This window comes from Taudactylus pleione, unplaced genomic scaffold, assembly GCF_031769625.1.
Source record: "Taudactylus pleione unplaced genomic scaffold, aTauple2 ptg000043l, whole genome shotgun sequence".
Classification (NCBI taxonomy): Eukaryota; Metazoa; Chordata; class Amphibia; order Anura; family Myobatrachidae; genus Taudactylus; species Taudactylus pleione.
Window position 1 is genome coordinate 11,830,704 of NW_028284445.1, and position 18,817 is coordinate 11,849,520.

The 18,817-nt window shown below is 47.6% G+C and overlaps 1 protein-coding gene across 1 annotated transcript in view; it reads right to left on the reverse strand.

The window, feature by feature from the left end:
• The window catches only part of LOC148537856 (cilia- and flagella-associated protein 337-like), a 116,471-nt gene that overhangs the window by 67,387 nt on the left and 30,267 nt on the right, over positions 1–18,817 (reverse strand). Inside the window, exons 9-12 of the mRNA XM_088460151.1 lie at positions 15,287–15,332; positions 13,817–13,863; positions 12,306–12,426; positions 4,436–4,505 (exon numbers count right to left, since the gene is read on the reverse strand). Of these exons, the coding sequence (XP_088316277.1) occupies positions 4,436–4,505; positions 12,306–12,426; positions 13,817–13,863; positions 15,287–15,332 (284 nt within the window). The remainder of the gene's footprint in view (positions 1–4,435; positions 4,506–12,305; positions 12,427–13,816; positions 13,864–15,286; positions 15,333–18,817) is intronic.

The window sequence follows — 18,817 nt, forward strand, 5'->3', positions numbered from 1 at the left end:
CCCGCAGTTTTGTGGCCGCCACGGGCAGGGAAGTACCCCCCCACGTGGCTTTGGTAATATTGGTGTCCAACTTGGTGCCAATACAGAAGCCCCCTGCCAAAGGGGAAAGAGTCCAAAGAACATTTGGATTTGGCATCCACATCCCAGGTGCAGAGCCAGAGCGCTCTCTAAGCCGAGATGGCTGTAGCCGAAACCCTGGACGCTACCTGAGTGCCGTTCTGGATGGCCTCACACACATATTTCACTGCCCCACAAAGCTGTTCCACCAAGTCTAGTAAAGCACTTCTTATCTGGGGCCTTCCAAGCCTCCTCCATGAGATCCAAGGAAGCCGGGAAAATAACAATCCTCTTGTGCCAGCGCTTCAAGGGTCCTCCTGCTTGTGCTTGGTTATCCAAATTCAGGTAGCCCATAGATCGTACCGCCGTAATGAGGTCCTCCACACATTGACCAAAAGAAGGCTCCAGATTCTCACCCTCTGGGAGAACCTCCTCCTCTGGAAGATTACCTACCTCCTCCTCGGAATCCGAAATGTCTAATGGACTTCAGGAAGAAGGAGGAAGACGCTTATGCGCCTCGCGCAACTTAGGATCGTCAAAGAACCATTCCAAATAAAAACTTCCTTGCAACCTGCCACAGTGCGCTCCATGGTATGCAGCCATGGTAGGTCAGACTCCGGCTGAGGAATATATATATATAGTCACAAAATAGGGGGAGTGAGCGCTCTATGGTACAGGGATATGCTAACAATGTAACTTAGTATTCTCTGTGTTTGTTGTTTGATATGGTAAGTGTAAATGGGATTCAGTATGCATAAATTCAGAGTCTAACGTGTCTGCTCAGCAATAACTGTGGGCAGGGTGTTCAAAGTAATGTAGTGATAAAGTTCAAATAATGCTATTCTTAATGCTCATTTTGGCAAAAACTGTCGGCAGTGGTTTCAAACAGTTGTGGAATAGATAACAATCCTTTGGGGATGTTCCTTCTTAAATGTAACAGTTGTGACAGTCTTCCTCTATACCATCTCTCGAATACCTCGGAAATAATAGGTGTAGAATCAGGGTTGTGCAGACACTATGATTGCAGATAGTGGCTAAGTTGAATGTTGCTTACCAAACATCTCCTGCTGGTCCTCTGGCTGCTGTCATTCTGCACTCCGTCGGTATATGCGTGTGGGTATGAGGGCTGGTGCAATATGGCAATTGGATGGATTTAGACTATACACAATCGGGGTGTACTACAAATTAACGTCGCCTTTATTAGTAATATAACAAGGGTAAAAGACCCCGGCTGAGGAACCACCCGGCCATAGCTGGCGACCCAGTATGCATGGCAGATACGGACGTGGCAGCCGTGCAAACCTGTTCTTCCTGCTGAAGCACCATAAACATGTCTAAGTCAGAGAGCAAAAGACCCATAGCCCGTGCCCACGCCGACTTGTCCGGGGCAGACGCGGTGCCTCCCGGCACCTGTGTGCATCTAGGCCTCGCCTGACAGTCTGCACAAAGCACCTCGGAGCCCAACTGTTCCCATGGCAATTTCACATGACACTGGGCACACGTAAAAAACGTGTAACGGAGAGAAGCTGAAGGGATTAGAGCCTGAAGCAACACTGAGCCCTCAGAGGCAGACGCCGTGAGATAGCTGCAGATAGTTAGGCAGAACTAGGCAGCCACAATACAGGGGGAAGACCAGTGCTGACAGGCTCTGCCCAACCCTCCCGCTCTATGCGCTACCTCTCCGTCCTACAAGTGCTAAAACATGGAATGTCCCACAGCGAGCTGCTTGTGGCTTGGCGTACCTCAAAAAGGGGCCACCCCGGCAAGATGGTGTCCGCCATCCCGGACATCGCAGGTGCCCGACTCCCTCTAGAAGGGTGAGGGTGCGCTTAGTCCCCGGGCCCAGGCGGGACTAAAACCTGAGTGCTAAGGGGGTGTAACACTGAAGGTTGCAAGTAACATAAGCAGCGACTATGATATGTAGTATTTGTCTTGGTGCGCCATCTACTGGATTGACATGTATACTGCAATTTCATGAGTCAAGATAATCTATCTGATTAGTGCTTAATATATAGGACCGTATTCAATTTGAGGCGAAAATTCCGGATCCGCGATACTTTTTCGCCGATGACGTCATTTTTGCCTGTTTTGAGTTTCCTCCATATTCAATTAGGAAGACTTTTCGCCTAGGCGGAAAGTCAATGCAATGTAATAGGCGAAAAAGTTTCGTCTATGAATAGCAGACGGAAAAAAGTGCAGAATTGCAGTTTTGGGGTACAACATTGCGGGAACCCCCGTACAGCCTTAAGACAGTACCCTAAAGGTAAACTGCGTCAAAAAAAAGTTTAAAAATATTCGGGACACCCCAAAAAAATTATGTTTAATTTTGGGGGTAAAAAAAAAAGGGGAACAAAGTGCCAAACTATCTAAATTAATTCAGGTCCCCATGTATGCGGCTGGTGTTTTCTTCATTGCGGGGACAAGCGGCAGGTGCAATTTTGCAGATTTGTAAAAATAACTTTAGGGACTTAAAAATATGCCATTTTCATGTACCCCAAATTTGCTAGATTTTTTTGGGGGGGAAAATAACTATTCCTAAGTGCTATTCTTTACCACTTCTTGTGCGGCTATTGCAAACCCCAACTTCCTTCAGCAGGGAAAAGTGGGGGTACCCATAGTGATCCCCCATGTCTGGACATCTTTAGGGGGGTCCCAGGAATATTTCCTGAAAATTCCCGTTTTTTTTTCCGTAAATGGGGTGAAAGGTCATTTAAAAAAAAAACAGGGATAATCTTTCAATTAGAATGTAAGCTCTTACGAGCAGGGCCCTCTACCTTCTTGTGCTTCTCCCTACTTTAGTTTCATATACTTCTTACTCACCACCAGGGCACCTAACACTTGGTTGCTTATGCTCTGTTGCTTATCTGGGTGTTATGGTTGCTAATGTAGCAATATATATTATCCATGTCCTGGTCCTGTATTGTATTGTTCTGTAAGTCGCTTGTCTACAACTTGTTTATGTACTTTGTAAGGCGCTGCGGAACACTTGTGGCGCCATATAAATAAATTATAATAAATGATAATAATAATAATTACATATAGCAGGTGAAAAAAAGTGCAGGTTTGGGGTTTAGGAGTGCAGGCTTAAAAAAAAATAGCCTGCTCCCTTGGGAATGCCCCCTTAAAACGAAATGTGCCAACAAAAAAAAAAAACGGGACACCCCAAAAAAAATTATTTTACATTTTGGGGTGAAAAAAAAAAAGTGAAATAAAAATGCCAAACTAACTAAATTAATTCTAGTGGGGTCCCCAAGTATGTGGCAGCTGTTTTTTTCATTGCGCAGAGTAGCGGCAGGTGTATTTATGAAGAATTGAAAAAATTACCTTTAGGGTCTTAAAAATATGCTTACCCCCATTTTCATGTACCACAAATTTGATGGGACCACTTTTAAAAATGAAAAAAAAACCTAATTGCTCTTCTGCATCACTTCTTCAATGTCGGGAAAAATAACCACCTGCCGCATCTATTTAAAAAGCCGACTTTCTTCTGCAGGCAAAAACGAGGGTACCCATAGTGATCCCCGAGGTCTGGACATCTTTAGGCGGGTCCTACAATTATTTCCCGAAAATTCACGTATTTTTTCGCCGATCCAAGTTTTTGCTTGTTTCCGATTTCGCCTACTTTGGAATTGAATACGGGGAATAGCAGGCACACACGCTATACTTTTCTATCTGGAAAACAGGCGAAGGAGGCGAAAAGTCCAGCAGGCGCCTCAAATTGAATACGGGCCATAGTTGGATTTACCTGCAAAATAGATCTTAGAGATATATATATATATATATATATTTATTTATATATATATATATATATATATATATATATAAAACTGTGTTTGGGGTGTGCAATATATGTATATACAGTATTTATATACAGTACATATAGTCATTTTGGACTTGTGGAGCCTGTGCAAATTTCGATAAAAAAGATGTTGTCTCCATAATTCATAAACAGTCCCTAAAAGTATATTTGTCCCCAAAAAATTATATTTATATATTGTACATCTAGTCATTTTTGGCTTAAGGAGCCTGCACACTGCACGCGCCATGTGTCAAGCATCTGGTTTTTCCTTTATTTCTCCTCTCACTGATGTCACATTGAGACAATACATACCTCAGTTTCTTTCTAGGTGACTAAGTTATACAATATTGAAAACACAATCCAAATTCATCTTATAGTTTTTGCATGATGCCGTAATAGACAGACACACTGACAAACTCAAATTCTGAAAAAAATTAATTTTTGTCTCCATAGTTCATACACAGTCCCAAGGAGTACATTTCTCAAAAAAAAATTCTATCTACAGACACGACCATTACAACTTTATTATAAGTATAGATTTCCATCATTTACAGCAATGACAGTAGTAGTAAAATATACCTATTACTAAAGCCGTAGATTCGTCATTGGAAGCCGAAATGACAGCTTTAATAGAATCGTAGTATTTCATCTGAAAGGAACAGAAATATATTTAACAACCCATTTTGCACAGTAGAGGTTACAAAACGGAAACCTGAAAAATGAAAACACTTATTTTAAAATTCCATGTAAGACTCATTTATTCATATAATGTGAACGATAAATGGATATTTTTTCTTACTGAAAAAAATATGAGATATGGTAAGAACTTACCCTTGTTATCTCTATTTCTACGAAGTCCATAGGGTTCCACAGGATACCTTGGGGGTATAGGTGTGACGTCAGTCGCTGGGCACCATAGAGTTAAGCTTTTCAGCCTCCCAGGATGCACTAGGGTCCCCCTCCTATACCCCGCCCCCGAGCCAAGGCACCTCAGTTAGTTATCAAGCCATAGGCTGGAGGAGAAGGAAGAGAGAGAAAAAAGATCTGGACACATACAAGAATCACATTCTCACCAGAGGGAGACGGAAAACCGGTGACCAGAGCAAAGCCCATCTGCAGCACAGGTGCGACAGGGTGGGAGTCCTGTGGAACCCTATGGACTTCGTAGAAATAGAGATAACAAGGGTAAGTTCTTACCATATCTCATATTTTCTACTTCAGGGTCCATAGGGTATCCACAGGATACCTTGGGGATGTCCCAAAGCAGTATCCTTTAAGGGTGGGGACGCTCCTGTGCAGAAAGGAGAATCCGCCGCCCGAAGGAAGCATCCTGAGAGGCGAAGGTGTCAAACCTGTAATACCTCCCGTAGGTATGGACAGAGGACCACGTAGCAGCCTTGCAGATCTGAACTGCCGAGGCACCACGTCGAGCTGCCCACGAAGGACCCACAGACCTAGTGGAATGAGCCTTCAGAGAAGGGGGGACCGGTAGGCCTTCATGAAGATAAGCTTCAGAAATAGCCATACGGATCCAGGCTGCCAAAGTTTGCTTTGAAGCAGGCCAACCCTTTTTACGGAAGCCATAGAGGACAAACAAAGCGTCCGACTTCCTAAACGAAGAAGTGCGGTCAACATAAGTCCTTAAGGCCCGCACAACATCCAAAGAGGCCTCACCCACGGAAAGACCCGGTGAGTTAAAGGCCGGAACAACTATTTCCTCGTTAACATGAAACTGGGAAACAACTTTGGGAAGAAACTCGGGCCGAGTGCGGAGCACTGCCCTGTTCCCATGAAAAACCAAGAAAGGGGGTCTACAAGAAAGAGCCCCTAACTCAGAAACACGTCTGGCCGAAGCAATGGCCAGAAGGAAAACAGTCTTAGCTGTTAGCCATTTAAGATCCACTGAGCCCAGTGGTTCAAACGGCGGTCTTTGGAGAGCCCTCAGGACCACAGCCAAATCCCAAGGCGCCACAGGTGGAACAAAGGGCGGCTGAATGCGGAGAACACCCTGCATAAAGGTGCGCACATCCGGGATTGTAGCAATCCTATGGTGAAACCAGACAGATAGGGCCGAAACCTGTACCTTCAAAGAAGCAAGGCGAAGCCCATGATCTAGTCCCGCTTGCAGGAAGGCGAGAATCCGAGACAGACGAAACTCCCGCGGTGCATAACCTCTCTGTCGACACCACTGGAAGAACGTATGCCACACGCGATGGTATATCCTCGCGGAAGACGGTTTCCGAGCTCGTAACATGGTACGCACCACAGAGCTGGAAAACCCCCGGGACCTCAGCATGGCCGTCTCAACAGCCACGCCGTCAAAGACAGCCGAGTCAGGTCCGGGTGAAGGCAAGGACCCTGAGACAGAAGGTCCGGTCGTAGCGGCAACTGCAGAGGACTGTCCACGGACAGACCCTGAAGGTCTGAGAACCAGTGCCGTCTGTGCCATGCGGGAGCTATCAACAGGAGCGTCCCTCCTTCCTGTTTGAATTTCCGGATTACCCGTGGAAGAAGGGAGACCGGAGGGAACAGGTATGCGAACCGGAACGTCCACCGGACGGACAGAGCATCCACCAGAGACGCCCCTTCGTCTCTTGTGCGAGACCCGTACACCGGCAACTTGTTGTTGTGCCGGGACGCCATGAGGTCGATTTCTGGAAGACCCCACCTGTCCACCAGTAGTTGAAAAACGTCCGGGTGCAGGGACCATTCCCCCGGATGAACGTCCTGGCGACTTAGAAAGTCCGCCTCCCAATTTAGCACTCCCGGGATGAAGACCGCTGATATGGCCGGAAGATTGCGCTCCGCCCAAACCAGGATCCGAGAGACCTCTACGAGAGCCGCCCGACTGCGAGTTCCTCCTTGCCTGTTTATGTAGGCCACGGTGGTAGCGTTGTCCGACTGGACCTGCACCGGGCGACCCTGGAGAAACCGCTGTGCCTGCTGGAGAGCATTGAAGACCGCACGGAGTTCCAAGATATTTATTGGAAGCTCCGCTTCTGTCGGCGTCCACCTGCCCTGGAACAAGTGTGGACCCGAAACTGCTCCCCAGCCCCGAAGACTGGCGTCCGTTGTCAACAGGACCCAATTTGGAACCCAGAACGGACGTCCCTTGTTGAGGTGGGTCGTCTGTAACCACCACGCAAGGGACAGGCGAACCTCCGGGGTGAGCACAATCGTCTGGGACTTCAGAGACTGAGGCAGCCCGTTCCACTTGGACAGGATCAGGTGCTGCAGAGGTCTGGAGTGAAACTGGGCGTATTCCACCATGTCGAACACCGACACCATGGAGCCCAGTAACCTCATCGCCGAGTGTAAGGACACCCGGCGGCTGTGCAGACAACTGCGCACCCTTGACTGTAAAGCAGAGATCTTGTCCTCCGTCACTAAGATCCTTTGCTGTCCCGAGTCCAATAAGGCTCCAAGATGCAGAATCCTCCGAGACGGGATTAGAGTGGACTTCTGCCAGTTGATTAGCCAGCCGTGCCGTTGCAGCAGTGCAATGGTCAGGTCCAAGTGGCGTAACAGGAGCTCTGGAGATCCTGCCACCAATAACAGGTCGTCCAAATACGGCAACATGCGGACTCCCTGCAGCCGCAGAGAAGCCGCCATGACCGCCATCACCTTGGTGAAAACACGTGGTGCTGTTGCCAGGCCAAAAGGTAACGCCCGAAACTGGAAGTGGTCGCTGCGGATTGCAAACCTGAGAAACTGTTGATGGCGCAAAAGAATAGGGACATGCAGGTAAGCGTCCTGTATGTCCAATGACACCATGTAGTCCCCAGGTTCCAGCGCCAGAATGATGGACCGTAGGGTCTCCATCCGAAACTTCGGGACCCGCAAAGACTTGTTGAGTGCTTTGAGGTTGAGAATCGGACGATATGACACATTGGGTTTCTGTACCAAAAATAGATTTGAATAGAAACCCTGGCCCCTCTGGGAGAATGGAACAGGCACTATAACTCCAGCCTGGAGCATAGTGTGCAATACCTTCCGCAGCTCCGTAGCCTTGTTCCGGTCTGATGGTAGACCCGTGGTGAAGAATCGAGCCGGGGGTCTGTGCCGGAAGGAGAGGGCGTATCCGTGAGAAACCACCTCCAGAACCCAAGTGTCTGTCGTAGTGGTCGACCAACACTGGGCGAACTGTAGCAGGCGGCCTCCCACCCTGGGATCCCCCAAAGGGAGGCCCGGACTGTCAGGCCGCAGACTTGTCATCTGGCTTGGGGGCCGGACGTCTGGTACTCCATGCCTGCTTCCGGGGCTTGACCGATTTCTTAGGGCCAGCCTGTCGAGGAAACGACTGTGGTTTGGGCCTGCCCTGGGCCCTAGATGACCGAAAGGACGATGGTCCAGAACCAGAAGGAGCAGCGGCCGACGGGAGACAAGCAGATTTGGCTGCCGCCAGCGTGGCCACAATCTTATCCAGATCCGGACCGAAGAGAACTTCTCCGGTAAACGGCAACGCTTCCAGACCTTTCTTGGAATCTGCGTCCGCCTTCCAGAATCGCAGCCACAAGGTGCGACGAGCACCTACCGCTGCTGAAGAAATTCTAGACACCAGAGTACTAATGTCTAGAGCCGCCTCGTTGATGTAGGTGGCCGAATCATGGAGATTGCCAATCAACTCCACCTGTTCGGCCGGACAGTCGGATTCAAAAGAAGCCTCTAATGAATCCGCCCAGCGCTCCATCGCTCTGGCAACCCAGCAAATGGCCATAGCCGGCCGTGCTGCCCCCCCTGCAAGGGAATAAGCGGACTTCAGGCAGATTTCTACCTTGCGGTCCGTAGCATCCTTAAGGGAGGACATGGATGGCATCGGCAATGTGGCACTACGGACAAGACGGGTCACGTGAGAATCCACCTGTGGAGGGGATTCCCACTTAGCAAAATAATTATCCGCGAACGGATAAGCCACCGCCAGGCGTCTCTGCGGCTGGTATCTTTTGCCAGGTTGTTTCCACGCCTCCTCTAAATGGTCCACCAACTGACCCGAAAGAGGAAAGACTGTGGCATCGCCCTTCACATCTTTGAAAAAGGCATACTTAGATTTAGCCGCTGGGGGAACTTCGTCCTCAATCACCAAGGCTGTGCGGACCGCCCGAATAAGTCCAGGAATATATACTTTGGACTTAGCATCAGCGTCCTTAGTATGGAGAGGTTCCTGATCGTAAGGATCCAGAATCTCCCCATCATCAGACGTCCCTTCGTCATCCTCATAAGGAGCGGACAGAGACGCCACCGGCCTTTTATGAGGCCGCATCACAGACTCCCCTTGCAACACATCCGACAAGTGCTGTACAGAACTCGTCAGGGAGTTAACCCACGCTGGCTCCTGAGAACCCGGGAGCGGGGAAATAGGGAGACTGTGGGGTACCACCAATTGTCGTGGGAACCCCTGCATGGGTGACGACACCACAGACTGCTGGGACAAACCCATCGGAGTAAACGCGGGCTGCGGAGCTAACTGGCCCACTAAAGCTGTTAACGCCTGAGCGAAACAAGCCCAGGGCGGCTCCTGTACCGGTGCTGTAACCGTAATAGGCCGCGCCATGGACAAACACTGCCGGCAAAGGCCCTCCGCGCTACCCTCCCCCTCCGCTAACGGTACTTTGCACGTGGTACACTGTAGCCGGAGGGGAAAATCACTTTCAGACATGATGGCACCACGTATGTGACCTCTCTCACCAATTAAGTATTAAATAGGCGAGAGACCACCCTGCAGCACCGCACCGCAAGGGCTTTAAGCAGAAAAAACAGGGACAGTAATAAAGCTGACAGTTTAGAGAAGAAAAGTTACAGGCAGCACTAGCACAGTCACATACAATGCAGAGAAATAGCCATTCCTGCACTAACAGCGCTGATCACTCAACTACACAGACACAGGGCCTGGTAGGACACAGCGCTGCATACACAGACCTGAGCCACAGCGGAGGAGAGGTATGCGGGGGGACCCAGACCATGATGCTTCCGTCCAGCGCTTCCAGCAGCGTTCACCATGCGTTCTGGAGAAGATGGCCGCCGAGGAGCAGAGAGGAGGCTGGCCTGGGGGAGGAGCGCTGCCACAGGACCAGTCGGCAGCATGCAGAGAGGGCTGTGTGCAGCGGGGGAGGCGCCGGCTGTGAGACAGTGAAGGCGCGCTCCCCTGGCATGCATTTAACCCCTGGGACGCCGCAGCGCTACCGCTCTGCTGCGGTCCGCTGTCCCAGGGGGTAGTGGAAAGCGCAGGTTGGTCGCCTGGCTCCACGCTGCAGCCAGTCCCCAGGGAGCCCCCTGCCTGGGGACTTAGGACCATGTGACCAGCGGGGACCCACCGTGGGACCCCGCTGCTTACCTTTGTCCCCCTTGGATCCGGCCATGGTCCGGAACATCTGGGGTCACCGCTAGCTGTGACCCCAGATGCTCACCAGCATCCCCAGATCGGTACCGGCGTTCTGGTACCGGCGGGGGTGTAGGGAAGACAGCATGGACGTCAGGACTGACTGTCCATGCTGTACATCCAGATGTGCAGCCACAGCTGCACTGAAGAAAGCTTCAGGGGCTCTTCTAGCCCCCACTCCGATAGGTGCACCCGACGCCGGCCGGGCACCAAACTAAACTGAGGTGCCTTGGCTCGGGGGCGGGGTATAGGAGGGGGACCCTAGTGCATCCTGGGAGGCTGAAAAGCTTAACTCTATGGTGCCCAGCGACTGACGTCACACCTATACCCCCAAGGTATCCTGTGGATACCCTATGGACCCTGAAGTTGAAATACAATTGTACCATAACAACTACTCAGCAATGCCTGACAGATTTTAAAAAATGGTAGATATCATTAAGATGGCATTAAGGCAGCTTCAGGAACCTCCAGACTAAATGTTTATGATGTCTACATGTATGATGACATTTTCCAGTGTGAGTATGATGTATAGCAGTGTTTATACGTGAATGTAATGCCACAGAGGAGTCATTATAATTATGTTATTTTCTTTATTTGTAAGACCTAATATGTTGTTTGTATAATGGTCCAGTGCATCCTATATATGTTTGCAAAGTACTGTACATAGTTATTCACTGGGTATTATATTTACCATAACTTCTGCACGATGCTTCCAATCATTAATAGAGGAAGATACGCAGAAAACTGTATCCTCTAGACGCATAACAACCTATCCCCATATGTCATAGTGACCATTATTAGACGGTGCTCACAGGGCCATCTCTTCCATTGGGCTTGTTGTGCAGCTACCCAAGGGCCCAAAGCTTGTAGGGGCCCGCCAACCTGCCCCCCCTGCAGCCAGTTGGTAAATGTGTGATATTTTTATAAGCCATCCGCCGGTGCACTGTAATCTGATCTAACCTCTCCCGCTCCCCCCCGGTGACGAGTACTCACCTCAGTCACAGTGTCACTTCATCCGCCGTCTTCAGGCTAGTCAGACAGAGTCTCTCTGCATGTGGGGGAAGGTCTGATGGGCATGCAGGAGGGTTTAATTTTATTGACCATGTACATTTTTTTGGGGTGGGTAGGGGCCCCAGTGCATTACTATGCCCAGGACCCACACTGCTGTTAAGGTAACCCTGGGTGCTCAAAGCAACTGAATGCTGATTAGCTACAGCCAGTGTCCCCGCCCTTCCCTAGGACTTGTCACTCCTTGTCTGTAGCTTTACTGTTTGTACTTATGCTTTGTACTCCTGTGATGCTTATTGTAGTGCTTTGTATTTTTACTGTTTACTTGTCTTTGTTACCTCTTGTACGGTGCTGTGTAATCTTGTGGCACCTAACAGATAACAATAATAATAATAATAAAAATAATATGTGACCCAGATCTTCGCTTTCTTTCACAATGTATATAGTCTTAAGAATTATGGGCCTGATTCAAAGACAGACACAATGGCGATTACGTACGCAGATCGAGCGATTGTCATTGCGCATGCGTATAAGCCGCACTGCACGTGCGCAGCTATCACACTATGATTACGGACGCACAGAGGAACCCATTGCAAAGCGAGTGACAGGCTGTCAGCATTTGGGGGTGGTAACGGGGAGTGGTCATAGAAATGCAGGCGTGTCTGACTGCCTGAACGCCGTTACATGGGCGTGCGTAAATCCTTGCAATCTCCTGCGCAGCCCTGCGTGTCAGGAGAGCTGCCACCAGGGCAAGATGGCCGCTCAATGTGCGTCGATGTTACCGATATTTACACAGGTAAGCGACGACGTTCGCATGTGAGAAGGCAGAAGTGGGCGTTCTTATGCTAGGGTGCTCGTTGGAATCGTTAGCATATTTTCGCAGCTGCATCCCGTTCGGGATCACAGCTGCGATCGCATTAGCGTCCATCTCTGAATCAGGCCCTATATAAATGGAGTACTGCCTTTAGTTTTCAGAAGTTAGGTGTAGCTCAGGTGTAAGTATAACTTACATCTGAGAGATCTATTCCTCATTATGTGTGTTATATAGTGACAGTGTGCACTTACCTGTGTTACCCATTCTCCATGCACTTTCCAGCGAATAAAAGAAACATTCGGAGAGAGAACAGCGTTGTCTATGCCAATGGTTGGCATTATACCATCTGGTCTGGGCATCTTCTTCCACATTCTAAAAATGAAACATTTATATTGTCACAGTAAAGAATAATACAAATATTAGGTTATCTATCATTAATACATGGCATCGCCTCTTTCTACCTGAGCTTGGACACATCTCCCACACATAGTGCCAGCGCCCATTTTGCTGGTTTTAATCTTCAAGAGAAAACAACCTAAACCAGTGACATCACTGAGGCACGAGGCACACACATGTTACTGTCACAGATAGCTACTGTATGCTAATCATTTATAACTCCAAGTGTATATCGCTTCTTCGGGTATCCTTCATGAAGCGTCCCATCTAACACCCTTCCCCCTGCTCCTCCCAAAATAGATTCTTGCTGCATCCTTAATGAATGATACTTCTGGGCCATTCCTGCTATCTACATTTACTGTAGAAGGACATAGCTTCTGTGCTCTAAGGGCCTGATTCAGAGCCGGACGCTATTTGCGCTCGCTCGTTCAGAAAAAGGGGCCGGCTATTTAAATTGAGCGCTCGCTCTTTGCGGTCTGTTGACGCCTCTATGTCTGAGCGAGCGAACGAAACATGCGCTCGCTATTTTGTAAAGACGCCCCCTGGTCGCTCGCATCCTACGTCATCTCCGCTATTTATTTGATTAATCGAGTACATCGAAAGGCGTCTGAACTGCTCGCAGTGCTTGTGGTTGGATTTTCCTACCGCAATCATGCAAACAGTTCAGGCTAAGAAACAACCAAGTGACGTGGTCGATGACGCTGCTTTGTTAATTATGCATACCCTTAAAATGCCCGTTTTGACCGTTTGGTACGCCTGCGTTCGGATCACCACTCCCCGTTTTCAAGCACCTTCCCCTGTTACCACCCACATACGCCTCATCCTGTCACTCAAATTAGCAGGCACTCACTATTTTGCGAGCGCTCGATTTCCGACCGCAATGACTGGTTGGCGCAATGCGCATTACGACCCATACGCATGCACAGATGTGCGAACATCGCTCGGAGCGAACGAGCGGCCGCTTACAAGCGGCTCTGAATCAGGCCCTAAGTTGCTTCATACCCAGGCAAGTGCCTACAGCACAGTGAATAGGGAGAGACAGACTATAACAATGGCTATCAGTATGTGGGACCTGGCACTTCCCCACGTATTTGTCTCTTTTACTGTGATGCAGAACAATAGATAGATAGTAGAAAGTGCCCTTTGTAGAGCGGAGAGTATGGGGCAGGTTAAATGAACATATAAACCTCTCTCTATACACACACTGACATCTTCAACTACAATGATTCCAAATCAATAAAATAAAAATATACAAATGATACCTTACAGTATTTTTGTAATATTGCTTAAAGGTCTCTATCCTAAAAAAAGATGTAATAATAATGTACCTTTAATATTGATGTAATATTTAGCAGAGGTTTTTTACCTTAATGTTTCTCCTATTGATGTGAAAAGCAGAATATTCACACATCCCTGTAATAAGAGCACAAACAGACTTGGGTGATAATGACAATGCTGATCTGCAATCCCTGAAGTTAATCTGCGTTTTCATGTCAAGGATTCCAGTAGTGTAAATATAGACGTTCTGTAGGAACATCTTGCATTACATTTTCTTTTCACCCTGTTTTTTAATGTGATGTGTAGATAAAAGGAGAACTCCACTGTTATATGTATAATATATTTCCATGTGACCTGACCAACAACTCCTCATACACAAGCCCCAACCATCACCTTTGCTTTTAAAAAGTAACCTCTAGCAGTCTAAGGGGGATAGTTATCAAACTTTCTGAAGAGAACAAGTGGAGATGCTGCCAATCAGATTCTAGCTATCATTTTACAGAAAGTACTAGATAAATGATAGCTACAAGCTGATTGGTTGCTATGGTTGTCCTCTTTAGACGGATTGATAAATCTTCATCTACTACGCCATTTCCGAGCTCTGTACACCAACAGCCCCTCTCCCACAATTTTGTATTTTTGAAATAATCTCTGATCAGGGCTAGGTTACATAATAGGAGTCTACAGGAGCACAAACTTTGGCATCTTAATCCCAACTCCCACCTACAAATTACACCTCTAACACAATACATTCTGTATTCCTGTCACAGAGCAGCATATAGTGACACATCCTATATCTCTACTTCACATAACTTACACCTGATTGTGTCCCATTTCCGCAGATCCTTTCTACTTAATGGTGAAAGAAAAAAAGGTTGTGTATATACACATTGTGCACCCCAAGGCCACCTGCTTGTACCCCTAGACCAGGGATGGGGAACCTCAGGCCCGGGGGCCATATAAGGCTCCGAAGTAATTCCACCTGGCCCTCTGAGCTTTTTTCTGCTAGCCTCATCCAGCTAACAGGGTGCCTAGAATGGCACCCTGCAGCCAGATTCTATGCAGCAGTGCTGACTGGAGCGTCCTTAGGACGCTTCAGATGGTCACACTGCTGCCCTTACAGCTCCCCGGAGTATTCCCAGGATGCTCCAGGCATTGCTGTAATCACCGTCACCGTCAATTGTGGCTACGCCCCTGTTACATCACACGGAGGGGGTGTGGCTGGCATCAGGCCCGCAAATAATGTTATATATATCAAAATGGCCCTAGGCAGAAAAATGGTTCCCCACCCCTGCCCTAGGCACAGATCTGCTTTGCTTAATCTTAGCCCTGTTCTGCCTCTGATCATGCTGTAATATTTTATTTTCCTATGTACAACAGGCTTCTTATCATCATGTACAATGACCTGGGCAATAACTTGCTCTCGGCTGCAAAGCGAATGTAATTTCCTTTAGGACCTGTCAGACAGGTGTCTTTTCTTTTTAACAGCATGGAATTCCTGCACAATATCCAGTGACAACAATGAAGGACAGAAAGCCCTGGTTTAGCATCAGCTTACCTTGTCGTCTCCGTATAATATCAGACATTCTTCATTGTCTGTTACACTAAAAAAGAGAAATAAATGAATTACATTTTGGGGGCTACTTTAAGAACCATAAATAAGGGATACAGAAAAGTAGGGTGCACAGCTGCAATCAGAGCGCCTGTATTGTTATATAGTGGTGCTAGAAAGTTTGCGAACACTTTATAATGATCTGAATGATGTGATCTTAAATATGATCTTTAGCCGTCATAATATTTCAAAATCCCTCAGCGGCATTACAGAAATCTGGTTTACCTTCTCCACCTTTAGAGTCAGACCCCCGGAACCCTCCCTCGCTTTCTCTTCCCTGATATCCACACTATCCATCTATTCTCCCATCCCCCCCTCATATTTCATCATTTATCGCCCCAGGTCTAGTTTCCGACGACTCTGATTTTCTCTCTGTACAGACCTTCGCTTGGACCTCTTCCCTTCTCTATTGTCTTGTTAAACCAACTGTATCTCTGCTATAATCACATGGATCTCCCAACGCTACCCAGGGAGCAACATGCCCAAAACAGACCTCATCATCTGCTGTCACCTCCACAGTACCATATCTAGGTGTCTGGGTACCACTGGCAAATGAAAGAACTTAACTAACTAAAGTTTCTACTCCGCTGACTCACGACATCATAACATGAGCGTGCTGCACAAGACCATGGAAGCTCCATGACAGAGCCTAGAGCCAGGAGCTCAGAGAAATAGAGAGGGCTAGGGGAGAGCCTTCCTCTGTGACAGGAGAAGGGGTGGGTGGCTGAGCTGGGCACCGTCTGCACCTCAACCAGCAACCCTGGCGAGTGACATCCTGGCCAACCAGAAATTATGACTTTTTCCCTCCAGCTTAGAAATAATGCAAGAATTCAACTTTTCTTATCCAAGATGCTACCAACCACCTTCTCTTCTCTCTCATCATCTCCTGCAACCATCACCCACCAGGCATTTCCTCACCCATCTAGCCCCGCTGCAAACCAACTTAACTGCAAGACCGATCTTCCTCACTGCCCAACATACAGATGTACCGATGTGTCCTTTCTCATCTAGCCTCAATACGCTATGTAACGCGATATGCCTGGCGTGAGTGAGGTGCCAGGTCCTGTACAACTCTGCTAACATTGTGTGTCTTTTTTTGCCGAAAATGCATCTAAGTTTCAATGCGATGTGACTAGGCTGCATCAGGAGACTGTGCTGATTAATTTGATACTGTATATACCAGTATGTGTGCGACGGAGTCATTAAAATGAACATGGTGTGGAAAAAGCTGCGGCGGTTGTACAGCACCACTTTGCATGCTGATTGAGAGACTCAGACGCACACAGATATACAAGTGCCGCATATCAAACTAATCAGCACACTCTCCTGGTGCATCCCAGTGGCATCGCATTACGACTTTGAAGTATTTTCGGCAAAATAAAAGATACAGAAATGACACCTGGCGCTAGCAGATTCTTATGGGACCAGGTGATCCGAGAGTGGCTGTTTGGCGTGACTGCAGCAATGAAGAGGGAGGACACATCTGTAAGGCATCACTTGGTACATCCTTACACTGGATCCCCCTCTCCTTCAAAATCAAATTCAGATGACTCACCCTGCCCTATGAAGCCTGGGGTGTGGATCAGAAATGGGCAGATCCATGCAACAATTCACACTGCCACACAATGCCAAAATAGCCTGCCACTCAGGCACAGTGCTGGGCACAGTACAAACTCTACACTTGGTGGCTGGCGATGAGCAATACAGACAGAAGGACAGAGGTGCAGGTGTGTCTGCCTACGTAGTGCTGCTGTGGGGGAAACACAGCAATATGTGACACCTGAGAATTACATCCAGCACACAGAACAAGAGAACTAGCTAAATGCAGTTGCCACATCAAATAAAAACTCTCATTTGTTTCAAAGTTTATATCTTCCATTCTGCCATATCCGGCATTCATGTGTTTGCTACATTCTTATTATCAGGGCCGTAGCTAGGGTAGTGCGGCCGGTGCCATGGCACAGGGCACCACAGGTCAGGGGGCACTGTTTGGGCCTGTCAAATTTCTATTTATTATCATTCTTGTTTGTAGCTTCCTCTTATTTCATCCCCAGCATCTCCTGGCCTCTCCTATCTCTTCCCTGGTCCTTCCCCATGAAGCCATGGTATTTTTTTGGGTGCATTATATCCCTTTGAAAAATGAGGGGGCGCCAATTCTCTTTCCGGCACAGGGTACCAAAAAGTCTAGTTACAGCTCTGCTTATTATATACTGGTAACAGAGCCTGGAACACATCGTTTGCATTTCGTCAGCAATAACCTCCCTATAGAACAATGCTTACAATTGTGTTTTGGAAACTTACAGCTTATACGTGGCTGATTCATGTGGAAACAATACAGATTCAAGTAATATGCTACTTAGCAGCTTCAATGTAAGGAAAGTGATGTTCTCATGGTAACATAATCGCATGGAACAGGGCTTATTATGGAAATAATTATTATCCACTTCAAAATTATTAATCCCCACTCTAACATGTAGCAGTGTCATAAGCAGCTTCAGGATGGTATAACATCTAGTAACCAATCCTGACATATAGGGAACACCAAATGTGATCAGAGTGTAAGTTACACATAATGGGGCTGATTCAGAGTTGGGAGCAAAGCAAAAAAAAGCTAAAGTAACTTTACACCTGGGCAACACCATGTTGTACTGCAGGTGGGGGATGTAAAATATACAGAGAGATTGAGGGGCAGATTCAATTAGTCCGGAGTTATTTAATGAAGTGTTAAGCCCCAGAGGGTGCACTTGACATAGGAGCAGGAAAAATTAGCATTAAATGCACTTTCCAGGGCTTAAAGCACCTAATAACCCATAGATTAATGGCACCTAACCTGGAATATGGGTTAACGCGTGTTAGCCACGGGTTTACTGCACGGGGAAATTGCCTAATAATTGTATAGCTCCTGGGTTTTAAACTTGTTTTAAAGCCGTGCAGCAAACACTGCCAATAATTGAATCTGCCCCTCAGATTTGAGAGGGGCGTGTCCAAACTCATATCTAAATGTACCTGCCCCCCTTGCATTGCGACATGGTTTGTCCAGGTGGAAAGTTACTTGCTTTCTTTTACTTTGCTCCCAACTCAGAATCAGCCCCAGTGGCAGCAAGGTGGTGCACATCTCAATGTACATGTTTCTCAAAACCTTGTGGCTATGGATACAAAACAATAACTATATCTGGTAAAAGGATATTATGGATGATATACAAACTATCCATAGCAGTGATTTGCATAAATTGATCATTAATAGCGTAAATCGAGGCTGGAGATTGGTACAAACTTCATAAAAAGAGCAATATTACTTTTCAAACAGTCTCAGTTGTGCACCAAAAAAACTCTTGGATAGAGGCAATGCAGTTGAAAGGCAAAGAATTGTATATTCTGAATGAGTTGATGAGACCCGGGGGGATTTAAAGGCCACAGTAGCGGCACGGTGGTTGTCGGGCGAGGTAATCTGGCCAGTGCTGACACAGAATAATGGCG